Genomic DNA, 17,190 nt, shown 5'->3' on the forward strand with positions numbered 1-17,190 from the left:
AGCCTCGCTCTGGTTTCCCTGCTACAGTCCCTCCCATCTGGAATTGGAAGCACTCAGCGGGGTGTGGGGTGGGGTGCAGTATGCGAATAATTCTGGGAATTGCCTCCAGCTTGGATACTGGTCACGTTTCTTCACTAAGCCAGAAAGGCTTTTGTCTTGCCAAGGCTTCTCTTCCCCAGGTGCTGACTCAAAAGCCCGTGCGAACACCTGAAACTGACAAGTCTGTCCGCATTCTATTACATCCTGAACTCTTTGAGTGGTCCTTACCTTCGCTGTTGGAGTGGGCTTTGCAATGAAACCAGACATCCTGAAAACAAGAACATTTCTCTTGTCTAACGTGCAATTAAAGCCAATCTATTCCTGGGTTAGAGACTTTATGGGCTTCCTTCTTCTCACAATTCAAAACAACCACTTTAAAATTGTTTTGACCATTTTCAAGGCGTTTTGAAAATCTTAACAAAGCAGATCCACTTATAGAACATTTCATGTTCTGCTAAATCGTAAAACCACCTTGTCCATGTTGGCATTTACACTCATGAATGATTAACTTGTTAACAGAGCTGTCTTTAAGAAATTAGAGAATTTAAATGCAAAGTTCTTGTTAGACGTTTGTTTTCCCTTGCAGTGTTGGCAACATAGACATTGCAGCCTTGTGCTAGCTCATGACAGACAGGAAGTGAAACTGACTAAAAACGCAGCTGGTAGAAGGTAATTGGCCTGTTGAGCCTCTGAGATTCTCATGTTGTGTTTCTTTCCTGGTTTAGCTGCATCCTACACAGACAGTTCTGATGATGAGGTCTCCCCACGAGAGAAACAGCAAACCAACTCCAAGGGCAGCAGCAACTTCTGTGTGAAGAACATCAAGCAGGCAGAGTTTGGGCGCCGGGAGATTGAGATAGCTGAACAAGGTAACGGGATGTCTTCCGAGCCAATTGGGCTGTATTCCTGGTTGGTACCATAAACCAAAACAGGGTATATCCTGAAACCTCCAGTTATGGTCAGCAAATATCTTGATGTTCTCCTTGAGGCATCAACAAGCCATGTAGGAAAGAACTGAACTCCTCCGACAGGTGGTGTGTTAGTGACAAGCCATGCAGGGTTTTAAGTACCCAGTCTGGTGAGCAGCAGGAATGTTCTGATGGATTTTGATGGGGAAGTTCGACATGTGAAGATCTCAAACCACTTTCCAGAAAGAAAAACTGGTGGCACCAGCAGGCTCATTTCTTTAGATCTCATGAAAAGTGGTGACTTGTATTTTAAAGTGGGATTTGATGGAGCTTGGCTGGTTCAGGGAATGATTAAGGATGTGCCTTCAAACTCTATCCACCCACGCATTGTCCAAGCCACAGAAAATGGAAAAATTCCCATTGTAAAGGTGCTTGCAGGATGACCGTCTTGGGAGGAAGGAATGTATTATAATATGCTCTTACCTTAAATACTTGCTTTAAAATGCCCCACTCTGTTCCTGGGTGTGTACCAGTCTGACTAGATGGACAGGTAGGGGTGCAGGAGTTGGCCTGGTGTCCTGGCAAAGAGGCCTGTGTGGGGAATAACCACTGGTGGACAGAGACCTCGTTAAAAACCCTCTGTTCCTTTCACAGACATGTCTGCTCTGATTTCACTCAGGAAACGGGCCCAGGGAGAGAAACCTTTGGCTGGAGCTAAAATAGTGGGCTGTACACACATTACAGCACAGACTGCGGTGAGTAGTCCTTGGGCTCAGGGCTTTGTGGGTGGAGGGGAGGAGGAAGAACAGAGACTGGCTTTTCCTGTTCTCTGTTGTCTGTGCGGATAGTCTTGGGAACTTTCTCAGCCCTGGGGGAATACGAGGAAGTGTTTCAATATTGCATAAACACACATGAGCAAGTTGTCCCCATTTTCACACTTCCTAGAGGGGTGTGTGTAACTGCCCTGCAGCTGCATTTTCCAATATGGCTGCTCCAGGAGCCCAATCAGCAGATGTTTCCATTCTTCAGTGCAAATGGTCTATGGTTGAGTAACACTGTTCCCTTCCTGCTCTGTGCTGGAGTTCCCTAAATCCAGACGGCCATTACAGCTTCCTCTTGGGCTGACTGTCGGTTTGCCTCTCTCCAGGTGTTAATTGAGACGCTGTGTGCGCTGGGGGCTCAGTGCCGCTGGTCTGCTTGCAACATCTATTCCACTCAGAACGAGGTGGCTGCTGCCTTAGCTGAGGCTGGTGAGTACTGTGTGAGCAGCAGGAGGGGAGAGAGATAAGCGCAACTTACGCCGGTTTCGCATTGCGCTGCCAGTGTTTTTGTAAATACCATGCTCACCCAGACTCCTGACTGCCACTTCTCAGCCCCGTCTCGAGAAACATTCCAGGGATTTCACAGAGCTCCAGGACTACTTAGGCGTGACTAGATTACCCCTAAACAAAGGGCGAGTTTGGATACTCTGGACAGCTTAGCAGTGCCATCTCTGCTCCTGCCTGTTCCAAATTAGTTGGCAAGCCAGAGGCGGTTGCTTTTACTTCATCATACATTTCTCTGGTGCCTTTCAAGGAATCCCAAACCGCTTTGCAGACTGGGTGTAGGAATCATGCTTCATCCACCACGTCAGTGCAGTCATTTCTGGGGTGGGAGACAACAGTTATTCAACAGTGCACTGGAACGTGGTTCAAGAGCTCAGGGCAAGTTTATACCACTGGCTTGCCCTTGACTGAGCTTGCTGTTCACCTCTGTTCAGCTGCACCTGTTCTCAGCAATGTTAGTGTAGACTTAGGGAGCCGGCGGGGGGTTCAGCAGCACAGGAACCATCTCGCATGTGTTAGGCCCGGGCTGCGGTGTCTGCCGACCTCGTTCAGCTCCCTCCCAACAGAGCAGCAGCAAATGTCTTTATTTGTCTCCTCCCCAGGTGTTGCTGTGTTTGCCTGGAAGGGGGAGTCGGAGGATGATTTCTGGTGGTGTATTGACCGTTGTGTTAACATGGATGGTTGGCAGGCCAACATGGTAATGGGAGGATTTCCCAGCCTTTCCTCTGCTCCTCCCATACAGAGTATTCCACTGCCTGGCCTCCTCCCCCAGAGCACTACTTTGGTTTCCAAGAGCTGTTGTTAATGGAAAATATATTAAATTACCTTGTGGTTTTCACTGTCCAGTCGTCCTCTTGTATGACCAGTCCCTGGGTGTATCAGTGGAGCGTTTTTCTGTCTCTGCATTGAACGGGGCTGAATGCTGGTCAGGAAGGGGAGTTTGCAGAAATTGTGAGCTTCTCATGCTGTGTTTTAGAGCCTGTGGCTAGACAGCCAAGGTAAACTGGCTGTGGGGAGGAGAGGAGACTTGCAGGGTGTATGACTAGGCAGAAGTCTCAAGAGGCCTATAGATATTATATGTATTGGGGTCTAAGCCACGCCCAAATAGTCTGATTTAACTCCGTGACTGGAGTTCAAACCAGGCCCTGTGGTCCGCAGCTCAGCAGTACATCCTGGAAGAGCCATGCTTGTGGGTCCCATAAAACTCGCATGCAGTTCATAGGGGTGGCCTGTCCAGTTTCTTGGGATCTGCTCCCTGACTGGCATCTGTCTTCCTCCCTCACCTAGGAAACAAGCCCGATAGCAAAGCTGTGTCTAAGCCTTTCCCCTGGGATGGTTACCTTTTGAGTTGGGCATAGACTTCTCAGCTCCTGTGTGAGCATGTGCAATGTTTAGATACTATTAATGCCTCTCAGGCCAAAGATTGGAAGTGGTATACAAGCAACCCTTCCAGTCCCCCTGTGAGTCAGTAGTTATCCCATTTTACAGAGGGGAAACTGAGTCAAGTTACATGCCCAGAACCACACAACAAGTCTCACACCTGGGAATAGAACCCAGGAGCAGAAATCCTATTTTAATGGGGCTTTTCTGTTGCTGCCAGTACCCTGGTTTGCTGGCAGTGGAAGGACTGAATGTCCTTTGCTTTTCTCTGCTTGTTCCATAGATCCTGGATGATGGTGGAGATCTGACCCACTGGGTTTATAAGAAATATCCCAATGTTTTTAAGAAGATCCGTGGCATCGTAGAGGAAAGCGTGACTGGTGTGCACAGGTAATGGACCCAAGGGCAGCCAGAATCTAGCCCTTTCACCACTCTCTTGTTCATGGCAGGCAGCTGCTGATGATTTTATTCTCCATGGTATCTGCTCTGGCATGGTAGCTAGAAGAGACTAGCAGTCAATGTACTTTTTCTGATTATGTGAGGTAAGGCCTTCAGGTTTCCCTGACCCTTACTGTTCACACATGCACTATGATTGCCTCCAGGAAATGACAGAAAATCATAAAGGGCCTTAGGCTCTGATGTCAAGGTGCATGCTTTAGCTCTGCAGTCACTTCCTCTGCTGTACATGTTTGGCCCTGGATTGCATCTGTCCTGAGAGCCTGAGCAGCTGTGGATCTGTGTGTTCTGTGGCAGTTTGCATCCTGGGCTGCCAGCTCCCCATCACTAGTGTTAGGCTAGGAGGTTATAGTGGTCCCATCTTTCTCGGGGGCATGGTGTTAATTTGGAACCCGTTTGCTTTGCTGTGTGCAGATCTCTAGTTTGTCTAATGGAATGGTTTCTGAAGTGTCCTTTCTCCCTGCAGGCTGTACCAGCTGTCCAAGGCTGGGAAACTGTGTGTCCCAGCCATGAATGTCAACGACTCTGTCACCAAACAGAAATTCGATAACCTGTACTGTTGCAGAGAGTCCATTTTGGATGGGTGAGTCTGATCCTTCAGGATACACAGCTATTCCTTTCCTTTAACTTGTGCCGATAGATTGGTCTTTCTCTGGCTTCAGTGGCATTTAAATCAGACTCTGTCGTGTCCTAGTTGAATGTTGCAGTGTCTGGTCACATGATGGGCTGTCGCTTTGGAGTATCACCCGATGCAGACTGCTCTGTCTGGAACACTCAGAGACTGACTAATCCCAACACAGGTCTGTTTCTGTCTTGTAGCCTAAAAAGGACCACAGACGTGATGTTCGGAGGGAAGCAAGTGGTAGTGTGTGGCTATGGTGAGGTGAGTTCCATGTATGAACATGAGGCAGCATCTCTCCCTGATGTATAGGCAAGACCCATCCTTTCCCCAGTGTTCATTATCTGTCTTTGACTAGCAATGACCTCTTACCCTTGCTAAGAGTAGGAGCATTAGGAAGAGTTCATACATAATAGAAGGAAATAGTGTCTCTCTAGACAGTTTTCCCTATGTCAGTGCATGGCTGACTGCTGATCCTGGAGGAAATTGTTTTCAAATCATGGGAAGGTGGATGCCCACTCTGTCGTGCTTGTGCAGGAAAGCCTTGCTAGAAGCTGCTGAGACATTGTATACAAAGTTTCTCTGTTTCCCAGCTTGCTTGGAGATTTGCCTGAATTGCTATTTCAACACAGGCGTTGCCGGTAATGCTCTTGCATGCCAGTGTCAGAGCCATAGGGGTAATGGTGATTGGATTGGTGTGGAATGGAGCTCTGGACTGACTGCATCCCACACTGCTATATCTTGGCTATATAAAGCAGGTCTGTTATAATGAAGTGATTCTCTTGTTGAGTGGTTTGAAACTCCCTGATGTCTACAGAATTCCTGGATGTACGTTTATGGGGCGGGTGGGTCGTGCATCTTGCTTGTAAATCCTTCTGGAAGAGCCGGCACAAAGCAGGGATCTGACACCTTGCCCCGTTCACATGCTGTGTGTATGTGTGTTTACCTTACAAGCTGAGTCCACTGCAGTGGAGGCCCTGGCGGTAGCAGTAAATGCTCTTCTCCCCAGGAATATGCGTACTAATTTGTTTATACACCAAAGGAGCCCAAACTTTGCCCAACCAAAAGGCTGTGTTGGCAATCTGCCAGGGACTCGAGGGTTGCATGTAATTTGCCTGTCTGCTTGGAGCAAGCTGCAACATTGCATGCTGGGGGCTGTAGTCCCTCAGGGTGGCTTTGCCAGATTAAATATGAGATGCCAGAAGCTGAACTATGGGGCCATACTGACTACCCCATACATGTGCTAAATAAAATGGGGGGGTCTGTTACAAAGCTATAAACATACCCATGTTCTCTTTTTTTAAAAAGTGCAGTTGGAGGTTAATCCCGGCCTAGGTCTGTGTTTATTTATTTTAAAAAGAGAAGTTAGCTCTGATCTCTCCTCTCTGAACCCTTGTACCTGCTGGATGTTATGCCTAGGCCATGAATGCCAAGCAGGTGATCTTGAAATGACACTTCCGGGAGGGGAAGACTGGGCTGTGAGGGGCCAAGTGCCTGTTGCCATGCATACTGTAAAGCTGATGCAGCCCATTCCTGCTCCTGAACCTTGGCATTAGGCAGATGTCTGCAATGAGACTCTTGCTCGTAGCGCTGCCATCGGTGTAAACAAACAGGTGCAGCTCGTCCATGTGGACCTACTGGGCCCTGTGTCTGGAGGCTCTTCATTGCATTGCAGGTTGGGAAGGGATGTTGCGCAGCTCTGAAAGCCCTCGGAGCCATAGTCAACATCACAGAGATTGACCCCATCTGTGCTCTCCAAGCCTGGTAAGAGATGAAGTGTTAAATGCTGCTGAGTGGAGCACCTGTTCCTTTACTGCCTGTCTGGTCTTTGAGCTTCATCGGAGGGCTGACTTGAAGTCAGGCTGCTCAAGAAGATCCTTCCTCCACCCGGAACCTCATAACCCATGGCTAGTCTCATGAGAAAGTATACGTCTCTCGGGGACCTTCCATCATTTGTGCTACCATTTGAGTGCATGTATCCTTGGCCAAGGACAGCCAACTGGACTTAGAGACCTAAGTGACTTAACATTAGCTAAGATAGAAGAATGGCATGGGACTCCATAATCCTCTTGATGCCATGTTGGGTGTGCACTCCCAGTTCTCTCTTACTAGCCATGGCATTCACAACCACAAGCTTTCACACAGGCCCCTTTGCACATTGTCCATCTTGCACTTACTGCACTCAGGGTATGGGTGGGAAGCCTGCTACTCTGATGTTACCTGATCAGGGTAGATTTTTAGCTAGTCTGTTGCATTCCCTCCTGGCTTCACCTTTCCAGGCTGTGCTGTGCAGGCAGGCGGGGGTGCTACAATCCATCTTCTCACTCTGCCCTTTTCCTTTCGCCAGCATGGACGGCTTCCGGGTGGTGAAACTCAATGAAGTGATCCGCCAGGTGGATGTGGTCATAACCTGCACAGGTACGGAGATTTGGGGAGAAAGATGGGGGGTGATGCTGGGCCTGTGTACTTGGAACAGGAATCTCTATAGGACTTCCCTGCTCCACGCAAATCAGAAAGTAGGTGATGGGCTCCAGTGACTGTGCATGGAAGATGTACTGATTCCTGTGCTTAGACACCTCAGTCAACATATTGCACATGCAATGTGGGGGGTACAACTTGTGACCTTGGGCTCCCAAAACTCCCTGCCCTCTATGTGGGGAGCTAGAGCAGCTCCTCTGCTAGTTTAGCCTGTGGAGGGAGCTGATCATGCCTGAGCAGGTCTCCTCTGGCACTTAACGTAGCTGGGGCAGTCATGAGCATACCAAGGGGAAAACTGGAGTGGAGGGTGAGGGAAAAATCCAATCCACTGCTGTGTTGGTGTCAAAATGTGAGCTCCACCTGCTGTCCTCAGTGCGTCCAGGTGAGTCAAAGGGACTCCCCCTTACCTTGGGAAGGGTGAGATTGTAATGTAGGGGGTGCACTTTTTTCTTGCCATTTTGGGTTCTCGTTGCTGCCTGAGTGACCTCACCTTCCACAGCCACCAATGGGAGCTCACCCTGGGGAGAGGCACTAGGAACTGATCTCCCCAATACCACAGCCAGCTCATGTGCAGAGACCACACCCATGGCCCTCTGATCAGCAGAAAGCATAACCCCTCCGCTGCCAAGCGCTCCAGCCAGCTCTGCCCTAGTGCGTGTGTGGGCCCAGTGCACCAGCCAGTCGTGTTCTGGCAGAGCCTGTGAACCTTGTGCCTGGCTTTGGGGCAGAAATCTTCAGCACCAGCCATAGAGAGAGGGATCAGGAGGCACAAGTTACAGCTGTTTGGGCTCATCTTAGCTTCCCCCTCTTTCTCTATAGGAAATAAGAATGTGGTGACCAGGGAACACTTGGACCGAATGAAGAACAGCTGCATTGTGTGTAACATGGGCCATTCCAACACTGAAATTGATGTGGTGAGTCTCTGCTGCTTACCTGCCCCATCAACCTTTTCAGCAGCAAGCCCCTGGCTCACTGTTAACCTCAGACTAACCTGCTTCTGGCAGTCCTATCCTCCATGCTCCTGGGTTACTTCCTTCCCCCTGGGACCCACTTGCTTTGGATCACAGGTAACTGACTCCTGCTTGTTTCTCCCCTCATAGACCAGTCTCCGTACCCCGGAGCTGACCTGGGAGCGCGTCCGCTCACAGGTGGATCATGTCATCTGGCCGGATGGCAAGCGGGTGGTCCTGCTGGCTGAGGTATGTCCTGGAAGTCAGGACTGAGAGGCTGCAGCCGAGTATCTGGCCTAAAGCATCACATGGCAGGGGGTCCTGTGTCTGTTCGTAGAGTTTCTGCAGCCCAGGAGATGACATTGTGGGCAGTGGTTTGAGATTGGGATGTAGCTCAATACAAAGACTATAGAGTAACTACAGAGCAACCTGTGTGGCTGGGAAGGACTTTGAGCCTGGGGGGACCCTGTAACCATGGACTACTGCAGTCACAGAGCTTTCTTGGTTTGATTTTTCTCAAAGGGGTGCAGGGTTACCTATCATATATACTGGTCTCTCAGCAACACAGTTACTAGCTGGCTTGCTCTTGCCCATCCATGCAAGCCAGACCCAATATCTGTCTTGATTTGGGAAGGACCCAATGGCTACAAAACACTGCATTTCTCTTCCCTTTCCAGCTGGTCACTCCCACCTTCCTGGGCACAGCACAGGCCTTGCAGTTGGAGTGACTCTGTCTCTCCCTTTGTCAGGACCACACCAATTCTCTGACCTTTAGCTAAGGACAGGAACTGCTCTCACCCATTTGGGTGGGAAGTTAGGGCCTCCAGGATAGCAGGACACTGCACCTTCTCAAATAGCTGGGCAAGACCTGCCCCTGCCCCAGGGAGTGAGACTAGATATGGAGCGTGGACCCCTGGGAGGGGTCAGTAACGAGGTTGGGCTTTTTGGCTTCATCAACTAGTAACCCAACTAAATGGGTGAATCTGAAGCATCGGGGGTAAAAAATTCCCCCCATTTTCATAACTCTAAGCCGCCCCAGTGTAATGAGTTCACTGTCCTCAACGTCTTCATCCTGTTGTCATTTTAGGGTCGTCTTCTCAATCTGAGCTGTTCAACAGTTCCCACCTTTGTTCTGTCTATCACCGCCACCACTCAGGTATGTAACTGGAACCATCAACACCTGCCCGCCTTGCCTAATGCTGTATCTCGAGGTGTGGGCGTTAGTGTTTCAGGGCCTCGTGTGGTCTTGGGGTTCGACATAACCACTGAGCAGTAGGAGACACTTTCTGTAACACACAAAATTTCAACCACTTGAGTTTGCATTTTAAGTTGTTAGAGCATTTATTTCTTTGAACTTTGGGTAAAATAAATTCTCAAATCTGTTTTTTTGGCTCTGAGGTTAAAATGATTTAAATCATCCTTGGTAGCAATATTACCTCGAATGGACAGCCATCACCACCACCCCTTGTGTTTCTTGGCACGTGGCTCTCTCTGTAAACAGGATTATAAACAAATACAGCTATGCGTTCGGCTCTTTGCCATACACAAAATCAAGGCAGTCCCTGGCCCGATCTAAGAGAAATGCAGGGAATGCAATACACTGGGGAAATCCAGAAGTGGCAGATGGTTAAACTTGTTATAAACGAAACTCTACCCATGGGCATTGCAGAAGGGAGTTTTGGTGTTATAGACCAGTAGCTGCAATCCTTTCCCTTGATGCCGAGTTATTTTCATGCCAGTCGAAACACGTACAATGCCAGCATTTTGGACCAGCTGCTGTAAATTGGTGGAGCTTCAGTGACTTCAAGGGAGCTCATATCAGCTGCAGAGCTGGTCATTTCTCTTTTGAAAGGACACTGTCAGATTAAAATGAATGTCCATTTAAAAAGAATTTCCTTGCCTGTGACTGATTGCCTTAGATTTTTACAAAAGATAATTTTATCACTGATTTACTTTTCCACCATGTCAGAGGGCTGTATTTTTACCTAGCATTCAGTTGGGGCACTGAAAACATGTTGGTCAGTTTCTCTCTGGTTCTCCAGCACCAGGGATCCTGCAGTAGTTGAATCACATGGAAAGGAGGTGAGGTTATCTTCCAAAGGGAATCATTTATCAGGGATGGTATTGTAAAGGGTTTTTACAAAAGCTAGAGCTTGGACCTCACTGTCCTGCATTGCATATGGCTATTCTTGTGTGCCTACATGTCGTCAGTATCACAACATCCACACGTGTCATGGTCTGGCCTCTGGTCAGCTCTTCTCTGGCCCCATGCTGTTGGTGAGCTCTGTACTGGTGACTGACTTGTCCTTTCTGATCTCTGCAGGCTCTAGCTCTGATTGAGCTCTACAATGCTCCCGAGGGACGTTACAAGCAAGACGTGTACCTGCTCCCTAAAAAGATGGGTGAGTAAAGGAAGCTACTTGAGCCCCGAGTTGAAGTGGTCCCCAACCAACAGAGCTGTGAGGGATCTGATCAGGGCCCAGCAAAGCTGTTAGAGCAGTGGTTCTCACCCAGAGGTATTTAGAGGTCTTCCAAGGAGTGCATCAACTCATCTAGATGTTTGCCTCGTTTTACAACAGGCTACATAGAAAGCACTAGCAAAGTCAGTACAAACTAACATTTCATAGACAGTGACTTGTTTATACTGCTCTGTATACTGTACACTGAAATGTAAGTACAATATTTGTATTCCAACTGATTTATTTTATAATCATATGGTAACAATAAGAAAGAGAGCCATTTTTCTGTAATCACCGGCTGTGCCACTTTTGTTTTTTTATGGCTGGTTTTGTAAGCAAGTAGGTTTTAAGTGAGGTGAAACTTGGGCTACTAGACAAGACAAATCAGACTCCTGAAAAGGGTACAGTAGTCTGGAAAGGTTGACAGCCACTGTGTTAGAGAAACCACAGTCTCCCCAGACTCTGCAGAGATCTCTGGTCCACGTTTCCTGCTCCTATAAGGAGCAATTTATGCAAGCTAACTGTGCATGATTGTTTGGCAGGGATTGCAGGAGGCAAGAAGTTTGAGGTGATGCATATGCACTGTCAGTGAGTTGCCTGTTTTGTGTAACCAGTTGGATTGGACCTGTTGCCTTTCGCACCCAAACCTTTTCCTGACACCAAAGAGCTAGTGACAGCTTGTCCTACCTAGCAGTTCTTTAAGCTAGATGCCCTGTCTGATTGTTCTTCCGACTGAGTGGGAGAGTCAACAAGATGCTTTTAAATATTGAGGCCGAGACTCTTAGCGGTAAACTGAAGGTGATTCCAAGGTCAGGCTGCCTTACACATCAGCTCAAGGTGTGGTGGTGGAGTGAGTGAGCTGCTCTGTACAGAGCAGAATGACTTGAGGCTATAGTTCTCCCCTGAACATGCAGTTTCGATGCGTCAGCCAGCGTGAATGTGTTCAATCGACACTAACCATGTTAACATAAACCCAGAAGAATAGTCTCTTTAAAAACAATTCTTCCAGGGCCTGTGTGCAGTTCCCACTTGTGGGATTGGTGTCCTCAAGTAACGACACAAGTGGGAAGTGCAAGAGATGACTACTGAAGAAACATTTGCCAGTAAGTGGCCTTTCTTGGCACACTTGAGGCATGGCTAAATACATAATTTCCCCAGTGGCCTGTAACTGCCCTGATCAGTCATTTAAATACCCACTTATTCCTCTAATGTATTGTAATGGGGTTGGCACCCACCCCTCGTGAACGCCCCCTCTGGTTGGATGTGTCTGTGGTCTTTAAACCAGTCCTAGCCCTGCCTTCGGGCTCTGTCCCCCACCCCTCCCCGGGCTTCCTCACTGCAGGCAATGGTTTTGCCCTCTTAGTCTGTTTTGGCCCCAGTCTTCAGCTGAGCCTCCTTGACAGTTCAGTCCCCTTCTGGGGGTTTAGTGCTGTCTAATTGTAGGCCCTTCTCCAGTGGCCTATGGGGGGACCTGGGCCCGCTCACTACTCCGGGCCCCGGCTTTCACCAATGTCTTACCCTTAGCTCAGGGCTCTTCTAAGCTCAGGCCCAGTAGTCAGCCAGGAGCTCTCCCGTGCTCCCCCTGTCCCTACTAGCACTGGGCTGTCTGTTCTATTGCACTTCCTTCAGCCAGCCACATCATCCACGCTCCTCCAGCTCTAGTGAGGAACGGCCTTGTGTTTGGTTCTGGCCTCTGTAGCTCCTTTTTATATGGTCCTCCTGGATGCTGATTGGCTGTTCCAGCAGCCCCTCTGATTGCTTCCTTGCAACCACTCTAGGCTGCTTGAAGGACCTCTTCACTGCTCCTTTCCTGGGATGGGTGTTGTAGGAACCTGACACCTCCAGCAGGGGCCTTTGGGCCTAGTCCACCCCATCTCATGCATGTTAACTCTGAGTGGTGATACGGCTTTTCAGGGCTGTTAGTTTATTGTATCACTTAGAGCACAGTGTCTGCCATGCTGGAACACACCATTGATCAATCTAATCTGGCAGCGTCCAGTGCCGGCCCCAACAGAGGAAGGCATATAACTCCTATACCTGAGGTATCACTCCATGGAGCAGTTACTTCCTGACCTTACACTGGTGATGCTTTTATCCTGAAAGATGAGGACTGAGAGCCCTTGTAGTTTTCAGAGCTCATTCTGCTTGTCTGTTTATATCCCTCTCCCCTGCCCCTCCATCTGTCAGGTCTAGATAGTAAGCTCTGCAGGCAGGGATTGTCTATTACTCTGTACAGTGCCTAACACATTGGACAAGTACTACCATAATGAACATGTATAATAATAATAATCCAGCTGCAGATGCTTTCCGTATGAAATGTGCAATCCTTTTTCCAATTCAAGCTTACCCTGTTTGCCCCATTGCATTAATATTAGATATTTTTTGCAGGTGGGGTAGAGTTTGCTCCATGCTAAAATTGAAGAGCCTGAAAAGTTAGCTTCTAAAATGACTTGAGCTCTGGACCCAATCACTTGAATACGCTCTTTTTTTCCTGAATTCGTTACACTGGGAATCAGTGAACAAGTTATTAAAATCTGTGCAGTTTGCTCCTAGCCCTAAGCCCTGCCCTACTAAGATGTACCTTGGTCTTAAATTTGATTGCACCTCTGAACTCCTCGTTAGATTTTACATTGGCCTTATCCTGAAGTCTAATCCCATCTGTTCTCTCTAGCGTCTTATACCTTGCCCATCACTGTAGTATCGAGTGCCTTCCAGTCGCGCATTAAGTGACATGACTTAACATCTGTCACGTGTTTGTTGGTACTGTTGAATGTGCTCCTGTGTGCAGGGTCACCAAACTCAATTGCCCATGGTTTCATCTTTACTCTTTCCAGATGAATACGTTGCCAGCTTGCACCTGCCTTCATTTGATGCCCATCTGACAGAACTAACAGATGATCAAGCGAAATACCTGGGACTCAACAAAAATGGGCCTTTCAAGCCCAACTATTACAGGTAACATCTGTGTGAGGGGGATAAAGAATCCATCTTCTGGTACCTTCTGAGGCCTCTTCAAGCAGTAGCAGCATGGGTTGTGCCTCTTGATTGCAGTGGCATGTGGGTATGGCGGTATCGTGCTGCTTCTCGGGGCGGGGTAATGTCATCTAGGTGGTTGGGACATGGACCAGCTGTCTGCTTAGCTAGTTCTGGGTTGGATGATAGTCGCCCAGACTGTGAGTACCGCTGGTGTTTGGCAGGGTGGGGAATGCACAGCACTGGAGAGGGACAAGTACTTCCAGATACATGGAGGTGATGGCTGCTCTCTGAAGGTGCCAGGTGTCCCACCAATGGTGTGGCTTCTAGCACGGTATCTGTTGCCTGATTCTGGTCTCCTTTCCTTGCGTTTCAGATACTGATGGACCATAACACTGAAGGACCAGACCACACGAGACAACTTTAGAGAAATTATTTTTAAAGATCATTTTATTTTGTTTTACTCTTTTCTTTTTTTTAAAAGCTGTTGTTGTTTTTCTTTTATCTGTCTGATTTTAATGTCACTTCTTTGTTTTACATTTTCACGTGATCGCATCTCTCTGTACGTCTGATCTTGGCAGACAACCTGGGATTTGCTTACTGCTTTATGACTGAAACCTGGCAGTGGGGTTTCAGACTTTCACAGATGGGAAGGGTTTCCTTTCCTGACTATGAAGGGCAATTCATTCCCACAGTGGCTTTTTACCTTTCCAGTGCACCTTAGTCTTAGTTGGGATATTTGCAAACACTGAGATGCTGTACTGTTTTTTTCTGTGTGGAATTATCTGCAACTTCTAAATTGCCTTAATGAGCCCAGTTTTTAGCTGCTAGATCAATGCTCCTATCCCTGTCTTGGAGCAGAGTGGCACCTAGTGGCCAGTTAGGGTAAAGGTGTGTGACCCCAGACCGGGTTTCCTATGTGAATTTGGGATGGTGCCAGGTAAGGCTAAGCCCAAGTGGGTGTTAACTAGTCTATTTCAGGGTGCTAATCTGAATTTGAATGGGGATCACCTACCCCTCAGACTCCTTGTCTCTCCTAGGTTTTAAACTGCATCTTATTTAATTTCAGACCATTTTTCTTTATTAAAGCGCTATTTTAAAGGAGAAAGTGTTTCCAAGTGGAAACACTGTGGCATAGTCGGGCAGCAGAGAGCATGCTGCAGCCTCTTCAGCCATGGGCAGGCCTGACCAGAGAGGGGCCAACATATGGCACCTCCTGTGAACTCCTCCGGGCTTCTGAGCACAAGTGTGTTGAACACAGATGACCCTTTCTGCTCCTGTCCCCTTAATGTGTAGAGTGCAGGGGATGTTCTGATGACGTAGCAACTTTTCCATCAGCTTTAACGGTGAGCTCTCATGTTGAAATCAAAATCCTCCAGTCAGTGGACCATTCTGTAAAGCACTTAGCTCCACTCAGAGCCAATGACTCTTGGAGGTGGAATCCCTGGCCAGCTGCACTGCTGTCTTCTAAAGCGTTCAGCCAATCACCTCTTCCTTCCCCAGCCCAGAAGTTGGCAGGTTGTCTTATTTCATCTGGTTCCCCATGTTATGGTCTCACTATGGAAGGGCCTGATGCCCCATGGTTTTCAGGTCTGTGTTCCAGGCTTAGCTCAACAAAGATCACAGCACAACAATTCAGATTCCAATTCATTGCTCAGTGACATGTAAAAGGGAAGGAGTTTCAGCTGCAGCGGCCTAAAGGCCCAGCTCCAGCTAACGAGGGTGTTTCTTCTGAGTTTATGGCATCAGTCCAGCACTTCACGAATGTACAGGTACAAAGACAATCGAGATGCTGCAGTTGGGCGTAGCAAACACCCTTGACCAACCCTGTGCTCCCTTGCCCCCCTTGCCCAAGTACACAAGATTCATTCCTAGCACCACTTCTGAGGAACCTCCCTGTGTTTGTTTATGGGTGACCCCGGCTGCTTTCCCTCTCTGGGAGTGAACAGCTCCTTGCTGATGAGAACAGGGGTGGGATTAAGATTTCATCCTCCAAAACCTTGCAGCACTTCCAATTATTCCCCCTTATTCCTCCAGACTCTTCTTCACAACCTTGCCCCTCTCCTAGATAGATTCTTGATTTCTCATTGACTCACTGCTGCATTGGGCTGACTCAGACTGCCAGGGCTGGTTCCCAATGACCTTACCGAGTCTGCCCATGTACCCCCCTCTGCTCCCCATAACCTGAATTTCCAGCAAGATGCAGCTGGGTTTGGAGTGATGAGCCCAGGATCCTTTGGGGGCCCTGCTCTCCTTTCCTTGCTCAGGGAAGAGGATGTGGCCAGGAGCACAGGGAAGCTCCCGCTCAATCATTGCTCCAGTCTAGGGGGTTTGCCCCATGCCACAACTCCTGGCTTTCTTTGTCCCTCTGCACTTCCTGCTCGCATAGAAGTTCTAGTATCCCAGAGCAGGCTTGGTTCTCCCACACTAAGCCAAACAGAGTCTATGTACCATCCTAAATGTTCTCCGTCGTGACTGTCGGGAGGGGCCCCTCTGTTCCATTTGTCAGTCTCAGTGTTACAGTGTCAATAGGAATCTTAGCTTAAGGGCTCCATCTCTGTATAAGCCATGTAACGAAAAGGACATAGGGGAACAATTGGTCTTACGCCTAGAGAAGCCTTGATTCTGTCAGAGGGAGCATGTTAGCACCAATCCGGGTGGGATAGGTTTATTTTGTATATGAATGATTTTTAATGGATGCAATATTAATCCTTGCAGATGAGCAATAAATCATTAAAGTCTAATTAAAAAATGATTAGAAAAACACTTCTCTTGCCTTGTGAAGCTTTGTTTAAAGATCTAACGTGGTGGCCTTCAGATCAGTGAATCAGTTGCTATTATTACCTAAGGCACAAGAACAGAGCTACTTGTCTACTTAAAATCATAGACCATACAAACAAATCGTGGTGCACCTCACTTATGATACCTCAGATGGTGGCATGTGACTGCAGTAATTAACTGGTCATGTCCTTGTAGATGCAAGCTTGTCACCCACAGACCTAAAAATCTCTCCCTCTACAGTTGCTAGATTCATGAAAACACTGTGAAACTCTTCTGTGTATGTAGATTAGCACCAGTGAGAGAGGATCTGACATTGGGCTTTGTTACAATCCCACATAAGGATTTTTAACATCCTGTGTATTGGGTTCATACCATGGCCAGCAAATTAAAACCAGCCTCCCTTTGAGGTTGTCATCTTCTCCCCCTCTCCTGCCAAGGGAATCTGCTGTTTAGCTCTGCCTTTGACCCACTGCCATCTGGTTTTGTATTTAACCTGCGTGTCCCTTTAAAATCTTTCTTGAGATGCCTAAAAGCCCAGTGCTTTGCAGTACTGTCACATGGGTGAGGGTTGAGCTGTCACTTTCTATGAAACCATCGCTGATGAACAGACTCCCTGAACTTCCCTTTCCGCTCTGCTGCTTTCTGTATGGATGTGGGATGCTGAGGTACTAGTCAGTCCCTCATTTTGGTGCTCCCTGAAGACAATGGGTTCAAAATCTCAATACTTCCTTTCTCCCTGGTCTTGTTTTACATAGAATGGTTCAAATAAATCTACCAGCTCCCTGGACCTCCTTTGCCTAAGAACAATGTACAGAGGAGCAA

The 17,190-nt window shown here is 48.0% G+C and overlaps 1 protein-coding gene across 3 annotated transcripts in view; it reads left to right on the plus strand.

Annotated features, from left to right (window-relative positions):
- The window catches only part of AHCYL1 (adenosylhomocysteinase like 1), a 40,125-nt gene extending 23,772 nt beyond the window's left edge, over positions 1-16,353 (plus strand). For 2 of the 3 annotated variants that reach the window (XM_008175654.4, XM_008175656.4), the window contains exons 3-17: positions 765-908; positions 1,602-1,702; positions 2,095-2,197; positions 2,875-2,969; positions 3,936-4,042; positions 4,575-4,691; positions 4,928-4,991; positions 6,403-6,491; positions 7,075-7,145; positions 8,025-8,119; positions 8,306-8,404; positions 9,243-9,311; positions 10,479-10,557; positions 13,449-13,569; positions 13,964-16,353. In XM_008175654.4, coding sequence (XP_008173876.1) covers positions 765-908; positions 1,602-1,702; positions 2,095-2,197; positions 2,875-2,969; positions 3,936-4,042; positions 4,575-4,691; positions 4,928-4,991; positions 6,403-6,491; positions 7,075-7,145; positions 8,025-8,119; positions 8,306-8,404; positions 9,243-9,311; positions 10,479-10,557; positions 13,449-13,569; positions 13,964-13,970 — 1,361 coding nt within the window. In that variant the 3' untranslated portion in view covers positions 13,971-16,353. Of the gene's footprint in view, positions 1-764; positions 909-1,601; positions 1,703-2,094; positions 2,198-2,874; positions 2,970-3,935; positions 4,043-4,574; positions 4,692-4,927; positions 4,992-6,402; positions 6,492-7,074; positions 7,146-8,024; positions 8,120-8,305; positions 8,405-9,242; positions 9,312-10,478; positions 10,558-13,448; positions 13,574-13,963 lie in introns of those variants that run through there. The other variant, XM_008175655.4, reaches the window with a different exon arrangement.
- Positions 16,354-17,190: the final 837 nt, after the last annotated feature.

This window comes from Chrysemys picta, chromosome 4, assembly GCF_011386835.1.
Source record: "Chrysemys picta bellii isolate R12L10 chromosome 4, ASM1138683v2, whole genome shotgun sequence".
NCBI lineage: Eukaryota > Metazoa > Chordata > Testudines > Emydidae > Chrysemys > Chrysemys picta.